The following is a 13,628-nucleotide window of genomic DNA, read 5'->3' as shown; positions in this document are numbered from 1 at the left end:
ACTAAGTTTGTGGTCCTGGCCCTCCATACCATGGTCGAGGATCCATGTCGACTATGCGGGACTGTTTCTCGGTAAAATGTTCCTGGTGGTGGTGGATGCTTTTTAAAAATGGATTGAATGTGAAATAATGTCGGGAAGCACCGCCACCGCCACCATTGAAAACCTGAGGGCCATGTTTGCCACCCACGGCCTGCCTGACATACTGGTCAGTGACAACTGGCCATGTTTCACCAGTGCCTAATTTAAAGAATTCTTGACCCGCAATGGGATCAAACATGTCACCTTGGCCCCGTTTAAACCAGCCTCCAATGGGCAGGCAGAGCGGGCAGTACAAACAATCAACAGAGCCTTAAACGAGTCACAGAAGGCTCACTCCAAACCCGCCTGTCCCGAGTACTGCTCAGCTACCGCACAAGACCCCACTCACTCACAGGGGTGCCCCCGGCTGAGCTACTCATGAAAAGGACACTTAAAACCAGACTCTCGCTGGTTCACCCCAACCTTCATGATTAGGTAGAGAGCTGGCGGCAGCAACAAAATGTAAACGATGGTCACGCCACTGTGTCACGGGAAATTGATCTGAATGACCTTGTGTATGTGCTAAACTATGGACATGGTCCCAAGTGGATCGCGGGCATGGTGATAGCTAAAGAGGGGAGTAGGGTGTTTGTGTTCAAACAAGACAATGGACAAATTTGCAGAAAGCACCTGGACCAAACGAGGCTGCGGTTCACAGACTGTCCTGAACAACCCACAGCAGACACCACCTTTTTCGAGCCCACAACACACACCCAAAGGATCAACGACACCACCCCGGACCAGGAAATTGAACCCATTACGCCCAACAGCCCAGCAAGGCCAGGCTCACCCAACAGCCCTGCAGGGCCAACAACATGCCAGCCCAGCGAGGGCACAGCCAACACACCAGAACAGACATTTGTATCGAGGCGGTCCACCAGGGAAAGAAAGGCTCCCGACCGCCTCACATTGTAACTAGTTTTCACTTTGACTTTGTGAGGGAGTGATGTGTATCTGTAAAGCATGCACTCTCACGTTCTGCCACCAGGGAGCGCATCCCCTGAAGTCCCAAGGAATCCCAGCATCCCTTGGGAGCACTGTATATAGGCTGGCCCCTGAGGCCTGTTCCTCACTCTGGAGTGTCTTAATAAAGACTGAGGTCACTGTTACTTTAAGCACCCTGCGTGCAGTCTCAGCTGTGTTAGGGAACACAATACATGGCAGATGCAATTTAATGCAGATAAGTGTGTTGCACTTTGGGAGAAACAACATGGTGAGTCAGTATAATTTAAATGGTACTATTTTGAGGGTGGGGTGCAAGAGCAGAGGGACCTGGGAGTGCATATTCACAAATCTTTGAAGGTGGCAGGGCAAGTTGATAAGGCAGTTTAAGAAAGTGTATGGGATACTTGGCTTTGTAAATAGGGGCGTTGAATACAAAAATAAGGAAGTCATGCTGAACCTTTGCAACTATCTGGTTCATAAAATCATAGAAATTTACAGCATGGAAGGAGGCCATTTTGGCCCAAAGTGTGTCCGCCGGCCTGGTTAGGCCTCAGATGGAGTATTGGGTACAATTCTGGGCACCACACTTTTTGAAGTCAAGGCCTTTGAGAGCATACAGAGGACGTTTACCAGGAATGAGAAGTTCAGTTTTGTGGAGAGATTGGCAAAGCTGGGATTGTTCTCAGAGCAGGGAAGGTTAAGGGGAGACATAATAGAGGTATTCAAAATTATTAAAAGTTTTAATAGAGCAAGGAGGGAGAAACTGTTTCCTCTGGCAAGTGGGTTGGTAACCAGAGGTCATAGATTTAAAATAAATGGCAAAATAACTCTGGAATTGAGGAGATACTTCTTTATACAGAGTGTTGTTTAGATTTAGAACACGCCCTATGAAAGGGTGGTGTAATTCGATTCCATTGGAACTTTCAAAAGTTAATTGGATATGTATGTACTTGAAGAGGATTCATTTGCAGGGTTATGAGGGAAAAACTGTTGAGGTACACAATGCCCATTCATCTATGTTGGTGCATAAGAATCCATCAAAAATTGATGGGATGAGCATCTCAATCTGTCTGCTAACTCTTACCATTCGTATGTGTTAAGAATTTGAGTAGTCTCACAGCCTAGTTCCTAGTGGTGCTATGGTATAAAACTGCCTATAATACAGCACAAATTGGGAATCATTTTGATTAGTTGGGTTTCCTTAAAGGGACCATGCCCACATTGATTTACTGTAGGGTTTATTTGGGGAATTAAAGAATTTACACGAGTGCATAAACTTGCCAAAAATGGAAGCAATCTGTCCCACAGCACTGAGATTCTTCACCTTGCGAAATATGAAAAAAATACTGTAAAAAGCTATAGATATACAATCTGTGTGTCATGCAAGTCAGCCTCTATTAAAGGGTGGTACGCTAAAGAGCCGACTGGAGGCACTATTTGGATGATGTAACCATATTAATATGTCTGAAGCTACAGATTTGCCTTGATTTAAATAAAACTGTACTTAAAACATGAAAGCAGCATTGAACAACTTGGCACTGTAACAGATGATTCGGTGAGTGATCGTGGCTGAGATGCAGCAAATGTTTGGTGTGGAGATGCGGTAAGAGATTGTAGCGGAGGTGTGGCGAATGTTTTGTGACGGAGGAGCGACGAGAGATCGTGGCGGAGGTGCGGCAAATGGAGGTACGGGGCCCAGAAGAGGCAAGGGCCCAGGGACAGCACGGACCAGCCCATACTGTGATATGTGTGTGCACTAGGTCCGTGCAGTAGAGCAGGTCTCCAGTCCTCCTGGTTAACCCTTGCCACTGGACCAAGACCTAGCTCTGTCAAGCCCATGTGGTCACCACACATTAAAAAAATCCACGCACAGGCATCTTCCAGCCCTGGAGCTCAGGACTAGAATATCGGGTTCTTCAATGAAACATCTGTGAACTCATCCCTTTTGGTGTGGAAGCAAGTCATCCTCATTCGAGGGACTGCCTATGATGATGATGACTATAACAGATTTAGTCTGCTGGGGTGAAATTATCAAGTTGTCCAAAAGGGCTGCCCTATTGCTGGATTGAGAACCAGATTGTTCCAGTAAATTGACCGACCCAAAGATGGCCCAATGTTCAAAATTAATCTTGTTTTAGAAATGTGCTCAAATTTTGTCAGGTGTCCTGATACTTTGGGCTCGATTTTTCCTCCCGGGTTGGGAGAGAGGCATGCGATGCCTGGGACGGGCTGTGACCCCGCTCTTGGCTTCATGTCAGCTCTCCCCATGACTTTCCTCCAATTTGGGCTCATTAAGCCTGCCCTGAGAGGTTCCCTGCCAATTAAAAGGAAGCAGGTCTGATTACTTCATTTGATAACATGTCATCAGCTGGTTTCCTTAAAGGGACCATGCCAACATTCATTTTGATAGTTGTGCTCTGTGTTCTGTGGCATTGAGGTGCTACAAACACAGACTAGCTCTGCACAAAGATGCACGGCTGCACGAAGGCTCTCCCATGACTCCCTCCATATGCTGGAAGAGACGACCTCAGGAGACCAACGCAGCCTGGGTGCACATTGCACAGGAGGACACAAGAAGGGGTGTCGTCAGGAGGACCGGGCTGCAGTGGTGCAAACCTTTCAATGATCTCAGTAGATTACAAAACGTTACTGCAAAGCCACACTCAACCTAATCCTGCTGTGCCACTCATCACATCCCCATCAGACTCTGCCTTCTTTACCTTACTCCTGCACATTCCTGTTCACACCAACTTGCTTTGCACCTCCACTCATCCCTCTCTATCTACATTATCACATCATCATCTCACTAGCCACCTCTCACACTCGCCCTCATCCTTGTCCTTTCATACCAACTAATAACACACAAGGGTAGGCAGTTTGGTCTTTTAGCCAATGTTCATGTAAAGTTTATGTTAATGTATTGTCAAACAATGAAATCTTTATGTTCAACAATTTGCCTTCTTGGACAGATCTGTGTGAATCTTTGCAAGTGGCTTAATGAGTTGTAGTGAATGGTGAGGTGTAACAGTACCCCCCCCCCCCCCAAATGGTGATGAGTATGAACGGAATGGCTTGGGCATTGAAGGGATGCTTTATGGTGCTGGTGTGGGGTGGTGCCAACCTGACACATCATATGGCAGTCAGGGTGTACAGCATCAAGTGAAGTAAATGTGGTCATGGTGAGGCTATCCCTGGCCTTCAGGGCAGCAATGTGGTCAGGTGCTGATGCCCTGTGTCCTGTGCGGCATCAGGTGATTGCGGAGAAGGCTGTTGTTGGTGATGCTGGTGTGCCTGTTGATATTGGTGTTGGGGCTGATCGTGGTGGAATTCTGAGGACCAAGGTGAGATTTTTTTCCAAGGGCACCGATGCAGATGGAATAGATGGCAGGTGAGGTTGCGATGACCAGCAATCTATTAATGGTGAGTGAGGTTGCGCCAAGGACTGGACACTGGATAGAGAATTCACTCAAAACACTTCAAATCTCCAGAAAGCTGCAAAGTGTATTCCAAATCCTGAAGGCTCCAGTTTCTAAGATTGGAAATTGAACATGTGTGAAATGGTAGCTTTTATACCACTTTTGCAGCTGTCAACTATTCACAGCAATGGAAAGTCATTGAGAACCTGACGTGATCTCCGAGCGCTGGAAACCTCATTTTTCAAAAAAGCTGGAAAAATGGTAAGTACCTGGTAAAATGCTTTTTAACTACCTTTAAACAAGCTGTTAACAATTTGAATTCACTCCCCCACCGCTTGGTGTTGAGTCTACGAAGCACAGGCAGACCAGACACTTGAGAAATTGACATGGAGGTAGACTGAAAGTGGACTTCTGCCCTGCTGTCAATCACTGCCACTTTGACAGCTGACCCCCCCTCCAAACTCACACTCGCAGCGCCGGTAAAATTCCAGGCTTCGTTTCTGAAGACTGCAACTTTTGTTCATCAAATTGTCTTGATCTAGTCAAGCTATTGCAGTACAGCTGTAATACGACATATATCCGACAATGTGGAAAACTTCCCAGGTAAGTCCCGTCCACAAAATGCAGGACAAATCTAATCTGGCCAATTACTGCCCTATCAGTCTACTCTCAATCATCAGCAAAGTGATGGAAGGTATCCTCGACCATGTTTTCAAACGGCACTTACTCACCAATAACCTGCTCAACGATGCTCAGTTTGGGTTCTGCCAGGACCACTTAGCTCCAGACCTCATTACAGCCTTGGTCCAAACATGGGCAAAAGAGCTGAATTCCAGAGATGAGGTGAGAATGACTGCCTTGACATTAAGGCAGCATTTGACCGAGTGTGGCATCAAGGAGCCCTAGTAAAATTGAAATCAGGATGCAGACTCTCCACTGGCTGGAGTCATACCTAATACAAAGGAAGATATCTGTGGTTGTTGGAGGTCAATCATCTCAGCCCCAGGACATTGCTGCAGGAGTTACTCAGGCAGTGCCCTAAGCCCAACCATCTTCAGCTGCTTCATCAATGACCTTCCCTCCATCATAAGGTCAGGCGTGGGGATATTCGCTGATGATTGTACAGTGTTCAGTTCTATTCGCAACTCCTCAGATAGTGAAGCAGTCCATGCCCGCGTGCAGCAAAACCTGGACAACATTCAGATTTGGGCTGATAAGTGGCAAGTAACATTCACGCCACACAAGTGCAGGCAATGACTATCTCCAACAAGCGAGAGTCTAACCACCTCCCCATGACATTCAATCGCCTTACATTCGCTGAATCCCCCGCCATCAACATTCTGGGGGTCACCATTGATCAGAAACTTAACTGGACCAGCCACATAAATACTGTGGCAACAAGAGCAGGTCAGAGGCTGGGTATTCTGCAGCGAGTGTCTCACGTCTTGACGCCCCAAAGCCTTTCCACCATCTACAAGGCACAAGTCAGGAGTGTGTTGGAATACTCTCCACTTGCCTGTATGAGTGCAGCTCCGACAATGCTCAAGAAGCTCAACACCATCCAGGACAAAGCAGCCCACTTGATTGGCATCCCATTCACCACGTGGCTGCAAGTGTGTACCATCTACAAGATGCACTGCAGCAACTCACCAAGGCTTCGTTGACAACAGCTCCCAAACCCTGACCTCTACCACCTAGAAGGACAAGGACAGCAGGCGCATGGGAACGCCATCACCCACAAGTTGCACACCATCCTGACTTAGAAGTATATTGCTGTTCCTTCATCATTGCTGAGTCAAAATTCTGGAGCTCGCTGCCTAACACCACTGTGGGGGTACCTTCACCTCACGGACTGCAGCGGTTGAAGGCGGCGCCTCACCACCGCATCTCAACCGCAATTAGGGATGGACAATAATTACCGGTCTTGGCAGCGATGCCCACATCCCAGGAATGAATTTTATTTTAAGTTGTACTTTATTTTTAGAGAATCGTAAATGAGCAATGTAGATTAGAGATGTTATCTTGGAATAATGGGATGTGAAGAGTTGAGTAACATTAATATAAATTGAGGGACCCTTTTTCTAATTGAGTATAGCAGATCAATCTTGCATTGTATGTGCCAGTATCATAAATTTTACTACCCTTCTGTTGTCCTCTAGCTTCCAGTTAAATAGGAATATGTACTAACTGGAGGGCAAAAAAAATGGTAAATCAAGTGACTGAAAATGGAGCAGTTGCTTTTTCTATAAAAATAGTAAGCAATAGAGAGAGATGAAACAATTTTTAATATGTTAGAGGGTAGTGTTGTACATTGTGCAGTAAGACAATGGCGGTTGATTTTTCAATTTGCCACCCAGGCATAAAATTGACGTTGCAGACCAGCCAACCATTGTGGAAACCAGCTGATTTTCATTTCCACTGATTTGCAATCTGCAATTCCAGTGTTGTGTTCTGACAAAAAATCTCCGGCCCAAATGCCCCTCCCCGGGACACCGACAAGCCCTTCCCCTAATCACAAGTATGCACTGTCGTAAAGAAACTTGATGGTGTACCTAAGGTCCGAAGTTACTGAAGTCAATGTTGAGACTTGAGGGATGCAAAGTGGGACTTAAAGATTGAGACTATGATTAGAACAGTTAAAAAGGATTGTTAGTAACTTTAGTTCAGTCTTTTTGTTTCTGCCTTCTTGTTTTTTAATTTTTCAGTGATAAGTGCAGTGGTTTAATTGGCTGGGTACTGGCTTAGAGGATTTGCTGATTTCAGCAATGTAAGGGAGTTGTGCTAACCTGCAATAACACAGCATGATATCTTGTATTTTATCGATCTTAATATAGTTCTGCCATTATCCCTAGTTCAAGCTATACTTACTTGGGAATATTGCAATCTCCAACGACAGCTGAACAAACCTCTTGTAACTAGACAAATATTACTTGCTAAATTTGGCCTATATTCTTCCCTAACCTGTTTTTTTGTGAATCAATGTGAAGGAAATCTTGGCCTTGAAAACCTAGTCACTTTTTTTCCCTGTTGAGAACAAATAATTTTCAGTGATGGCAGCAGAAATTGCTTCAGCTAAAAAACATTTTCATTCATCCAAATCAACATCCTTTTGGTAGAATGTTTAGGCTTTTGACGACAAAATCCAATGGCAGCTAAAACTTAGCTGAAATATATATTATATATATATATAAAATACAATGCATAGAATTAGAAAAGTAGAAATGTCAGTACAGTTTTTATTAGTGTATGTATTCTACGTAAATAAACTAGGTTGTGAATTTTCCAGCTGTCATTAATCTCCACCCACCTTCTATCAAGCAGAAAATTAGGAAGAAAGCTTGGATTTGGTCAAATTCTGAAATTGCAAGTTATCCTTCCATGTTTACTGGGAACATTTTGCCTCACCCCTCTCCCCTCACCCCTAACATAGGCTTGATCCTTTTATTTGGCCAAATAGAAATAGGGGATTCATTCTAATAGAAGTCAGCCAGATTGTCCACCTTGACCAAAGCATTTGTGGAATTAAAATCTAATGTAATAGACTTTTGCTATTTTTGTGTTTGTCCTTGATTGAATGTGATTGCCACGATGGTACCTCTCATGTGCAGTTGATTTTTCTCAGCCTCCTTAAACCTGTCTCCACTGGCTCCCACACTCGCCTCTAACACATGTGAGGAGCTTGTGGATTTCTTTGTCACCAAGATAGACCATCCACTCAACTGCCTCGGCTAATAATGTCCCTTTTCCCCCTTCCTCACCCTGCGAAACATTCCCACTGGGCCTCCAATTTGTCGTCTTTGTCCCGTCTGTAGCCTTTTACATGGTCATTCACACCATTTTTTTTTCCAAGAATGCTCTTCCTACCCCACTAATGAAACTTTGGGCCACCTATTGCCTGGGGTTCTCCCCCACTGACTGTGATCGTGTTGGATCTCATTTATTTTATTGGGAACCCTTTTTTGGGTCCCCGGCAGTGGCTTGTTGCCGCTCGATTTTCCACACTCACCCGCCAGTCTCCATGTCCGCGTGGACCAATTTAAGTGAAGCCTGGAAGTTGAGCTGGCCCGAGTCTCATATTGGCATGGCTTTGTGAGCCAGATTAAAGTCGGGACTAAAATGTTTCCTTTATTCAATTGCTTATATTAAACAAATGATGATTGGAGAAAGAATGGGCACCTATGCACACATTCTCTTCAAACAAATATTCAATTTAGCAGAATGCCTTTTAATTCTTGTGCTCTCTACTCCCATATTAAAAAGACTTGAGGTCCAAAGCGAGTGCAGAACAGCTAATAGCATACATGTTTTAACTTTACAAATGGCAGAAAACTGAGTGCTGTAGCTGATTAGATCATTGCTCTTTCACCTTGGGGCTCTTGGTCCAAATCCATTCCGACTGATACTGAAATTCTGTTCTTCTGGATTTAAGCATCCTATGTGAAACAAGTTTCGGCAATCTGATTCCAGTTCTAAGTGGAGGTGGTTGGACAGCACAAAACTTCACACAGTTTGCAATTAAATTTGAAGTATTGCTCAACAAACCCATAAGGATGGGGATGCTGAGGATTCAGACTGCTGCAGTTGGTGATGAGATTCTTGGGTTGGGTACAGGGAGCTTTATTGTGCATTTTTCTATGCTATAGCCAACTTAGGTGTGCTCCGGTTTGATTTATCTTTTTTACCCACCCACCTGCCTTTCCCCACATGATGTAGACAGAAGATTGCAATTCACTGAGGTTAAAGGTGTGTTATTTATAACATTTTGTTCATAATGTACAGTAATTGAGACTTTTACAAAATATTTTGTGACATGGAGTACACTTAATATGGTTAATTTGTACTTTTTTCAATTTTCCTTAATGATGTGGACAACAAAATGTTTTTTTTTCAGGTCATGAATACCACAAAGAAGACAGTCCTTTCCTAAACAACACTGACACTTTAAAAGGAAATGAATATTATGACAGAAATTTGGCTTTATTTGAGGTAAGATTTTTTCAATGCATTCTCTCTATGCATTTTTTCTCTACATTCAGAATGTTTTCCTTCAGTCTGAGATTTAAACATATGAATATATTGTTTACTCTAATTCTCAGGGCTAGATATTCAGCAACATACCGCCCAATTACTGCTGAGAAATACTTTACTGCCCAAATGACAGTCAAAATAGAAATTACCACCTTTATATCGCCGGTGATAAATTCTGCAGTCAATTACCGCCGGCGGTAAACAATACTGTCCGCCCAATTTATTTTAATGGAGTCTGATGTAATTTCTCGTGCATTGCCCAAATGACAATCAAAGTGGAAATTACCGCCCAAAATGATCGCCGGTGGTGAATTCACCAAATCACCCATTTTTACCGCCGGACTAAAATACCGCCCAAAAAACACTTCACTCACCTGACCTTAACCCAGTATGGACGACATTTTTAAAATCGGAGGAACTTGAAGAAAAAAGGCTGTTTGTAGTTGGTGGGAACATAAAAGTTATTTGTGAGTAGTTTTTAAGGGCATCTGTACATATTGGAAATTATCTGAGCACATTGTGGTCAATTTAAATTACATTTGTGGTTGTTTGAGGACATTTGAAGAATTTTGAGGACAGTTCAGGACATTAAAAGGAATGGGGTCTGTAATTTCTGTGCCAATATTGCTGACTACTTACTTGTTGCGGAATAGAGCTGGGGGAAGGTTCATTGAAGAGCATTATGTACCCAATCAATGAGGTCGCAGACTTCTGAGGAGCAGGAGGCCTTACCCCCAACGAATTTACAGGGAGCAGCACTCATACCTGCATTTGTCCAATACACAATGTATTAGAAGTCTGCGCTTCCGAAAATAGGTTATCAATGAGATATGCCAGCTCATTAAGGGAGACCTGCAGCCTACCAGCTCCATCAGGACTGCACTGCTCACTGAGGTGAAGGTGACTGTGACACTTTCCTTGTTTGCATCGGCTCCTTTCAGGCATCAGCTGGCGACATATGCTGCATTTCTCAGCATGCCACACATTGCTGCAATTGCGAGGTAACTGAAGCGCTTTACGTACACAGGATGAACTTTATAAACTTCCCAATGACCAGGGAGGCACAGAATGAGGGCTCTGGGTTTTTCAAGAATACCAAACTTCCCCAAGGTCCAGGATGCCATAGACTGTACGCACATTGTTATGTATTGATGTGTGTATCGTCCTGGTACCTTAAATGTAATGTAAGCACAATGCTACACCACAGAGGGCGCTGTGGTGGGAAACCTGGAAGTGCCTGCAACAGGCGCTATAAAAGGCTGACCACCACACCTGAGAGGCACTCTGGAGCTGAACAATAAAGGACGACGGTCACAGCAGTTAGACTTACATCAGACCGTGTGGAGTCAGTGATTTGTGTGCTAGATACACCACATTGGCGACTAGGAAGCGGACGAACTCCACGCAACCATGGCTACTCTGGGCTCGCTAAAGGATTTTACCGTGGGCAATGATTGGGAGGCCTTCACGGAAAGGCTCGAGTACTACTTCACAGCAAACGACCTGATGGAGGACACAGGCGCAATGAGAGATAAGCGTAAGGCGATATTGCTCTCCAGTTGTGGGGATGAGGTTTACTGTCTCGTCAGGGATTTGCTGGCACCCGCGAGCGCCAGGGACAAGTCATATGAGGAGTTGACTGAACTCATTCGTGACCAGTTGAAACCGAAGGAGAGCATCCTCACGGCCAGATACAAATTTTACCATCACTGCAGACCTGAGGGCCAGGATGTTACCAAATATGCTGTGGACCTCAGGAGACTTGTGGCGCCGTGTGATTTTGGCGCACACCTTGACGAGGCTTTGCGGGACATTTTCGTTATGGGGATTGGCCACGAGGGTCTCCTTCACAAGCTGTTAGCCACGGAACCCACAGTCACTCTGACAAAGGCCATCGCCATCAGCCTGGCACATATGACCTCGACTTGCAGCACCAAGCAAATAATCCACACAGTCTCGAACCCGGCAGGCACTGTTCACAGGATAGCGGCCACCACGGACAAAACTGCGGCTGAGGAGATGGGGGATGATCCGGGGCAGAGAGCACAGACCTCGGGGTCCTGGGACTTAAGAGTCCGCTGAGGGGGGCCAATCAAGCAGCACCATGCTGGCGTTGTGGAGGAAGCCATGAGGCTCACCGGTGCAGGTTTGCGGAGTACACGTGCAATACCTGCCACATTGAAGGCCACCTTCAGCGTATGTATAAAAGAAATCGGACTCACCATGTGGCTGAGGAGATGGGGGATGATCCATCATCCAGTGAGGAGCAGACAGAAGATAATGAGGTGTTTGGACTGTACACGTATACCGACGATTCGCCCCCAGTGATAAGGGAAGTAAAAATCAACGGAGTCCCTGTGAGTATGGTAGTGGACACAGGCTCGGGTCCGTCGTTGGTGAGTCGGAGAACTTTTGATAAACTGTGAATTAACCCAGCTGCACAACCCAAGCTGGTCCCGGTCACGGCGAAGCTGCGTACCTACACCAGGGAACTAATACCTGTTCTTGGCAGAGCGATGGTACAGGTATCCCACGGGGACGAGACACACGGTTTACCTTTGTGGGTCGTTGCAGGCGATGGGCTGACACTCCTTGTCTGGAGGTAGATAGGGACGGTCTGTGGGAGCTGGGAAGACTTCATCACTCCACAGGCTGCTGCTCCCCGGGGTGCTGCCATGCCCCGGGTCCCCAGAGGGCAGCGCCGACTGAGCTGGAGCTGCAACCTCAGCCCCCACAGGCAAGCAGCCCTGCAAAGAGGGGCCTAGTGGGGGAGGAGTGAGCCGGTGGGGCGCTGCGGGTGGGGTGCGAGGGATCCAGGATGGCTGGCGGATCGGAAGAGCCCCGCCGAGGAAATTGCCGTTGGGCGGGCCCCACAGAGGAAGGTGCCATTGGGCGGGCCCCGCCGACGAAGGTGCCGTTGGGCGGGCCCGCCGAGGAGCTGTTGGTGTCGGGCGGCGGCAGCAGCTGGAGGGCGGCCGCAGGGAAGGCAGCTACGGAGGATGCGGCAAGTGCGACGGCTGGAGAGGCCACAGCGGCCACAGGGGAGGCGGCTACGTGGCCGACGGAGAAGCGACGACGATGGCCACAGGAGAGGCGGCAAGTCAGGTGGCAGCGGAGGCTGCGATGGCGGAGGGCATCCGGAGCGGCGGAGAGCAAGATGGCGGCGACATCGTGTTCAGAGCAGCAGAGCATCAAAGATGGCGGCGTCCAAGGAGAAGCCTCGTGGAATCCTCCTGCATCAAAGATGGCGCCTTAAAAAGGAAATGCACCCGGGAGTCTTAAAAGGGCCTTACCATGAGGTGGTTCCCACAAAGGACTTCTGTAAGGCAGAGCAAGTCTAAAATGAGCTATGTTAATGTGAGATGGCGAATTTATAACAAGAATTAATTTTTTTATGCTGAATGACCACTGTATTTGTGTAAGAAAATGGATATGAAGTACAATTAATGATAAGGGCTAACAAGGAAATCAGGGATCCGTTACCAGTCAATGTACCAGATAACATGTACCATACTAACACACTGTCTATGTCTACCTGCCTTCCGTTGGACAAGTGTGATGTTATGTATTGATGTGTGTATCGTCCTGGTACCTTAAATGTAATGTAAGCACATTGCTACACCACAGAGGGCGCTGTGGTGGGAAACCTGGAAGTTCCTGCAACAGGCGCTATAAAAGGCTGACCACCACACCTGAGAGGCACTCTGGAGCTGAACAATAAAGGACGACGATCACAGCAGTTAGACTTGCATCAGACCGTGTGGAGTCAGTGATTTCTCTGCTAGATACACCACACACATCGCCCCGCGAGCACCTTTAGAGGAGCCAGAGGTGTACCGAAACTAAAAGGGATTCCACTCCCTGAATGTGTAGCTCGTCATCGACCACAAGTAATGCATCATGGCAGCAATGCCAATTTTCCAAGGAGCATCCATGATGCATAAATCTTGCATGAGAGCACTGTCTCTGACCTGTTTAAGAGTCAACCACAAGTTCACTGCTGGATGCTGGGGACAAAGGATACGGCCTTGCCACCTGGCTCTTGACCCCCACCTGCTGTAATACAGATGCCGAGCATCGCTACAATAATAGCCATTTAGCCACATGCAATATCATTGAAAAGACAATTGGAGTGCTGAAGCAGCGCTTCCGATACCTGGA

The 13,628-nt window shown here is 46.4% G+C and overlaps 1 protein-coding gene across 2 annotated transcripts in view; it reads left to right on the top strand.

The window, feature by feature from the left end:
• Positions 1–13,628, top strand: part of slc12a4 (solute carrier family 12 member 4) — a 160,473-nt gene that overhangs the window by 49,426 nt on the left and 97,419 nt on the right. For both annotated transcript variants that reach the window (XM_070897987.1, XM_070897986.1), the window contains exon 2: positions 9,331–9,425. In XM_070897987.1, the coding sequence (XP_070754088.1) occupies positions 9,331–9,425 (95 nt within the window). The remainder of the gene's footprint in view (positions 1–9,330; positions 9,426–13,628) is intronic.

The sequence above is a fragment of the Pristiophorus japonicus genome, chromosome 13 (assembly GCF_044704955.1).
Source record: "Pristiophorus japonicus isolate sPriJap1 chromosome 13, sPriJap1.hap1, whole genome shotgun sequence".
In the NCBI taxonomy this organism is placed as follows: domain Eukaryota; kingdom Metazoa; phylum Chordata; class Chondrichthyes; family Pristiophoridae; genus Pristiophorus; species Pristiophorus japonicus.
The sequence above is the reverse complement of the archived record's forward strand: the minus strand, read 5'-3'. Positions and strand labels throughout refer to the sequence as shown.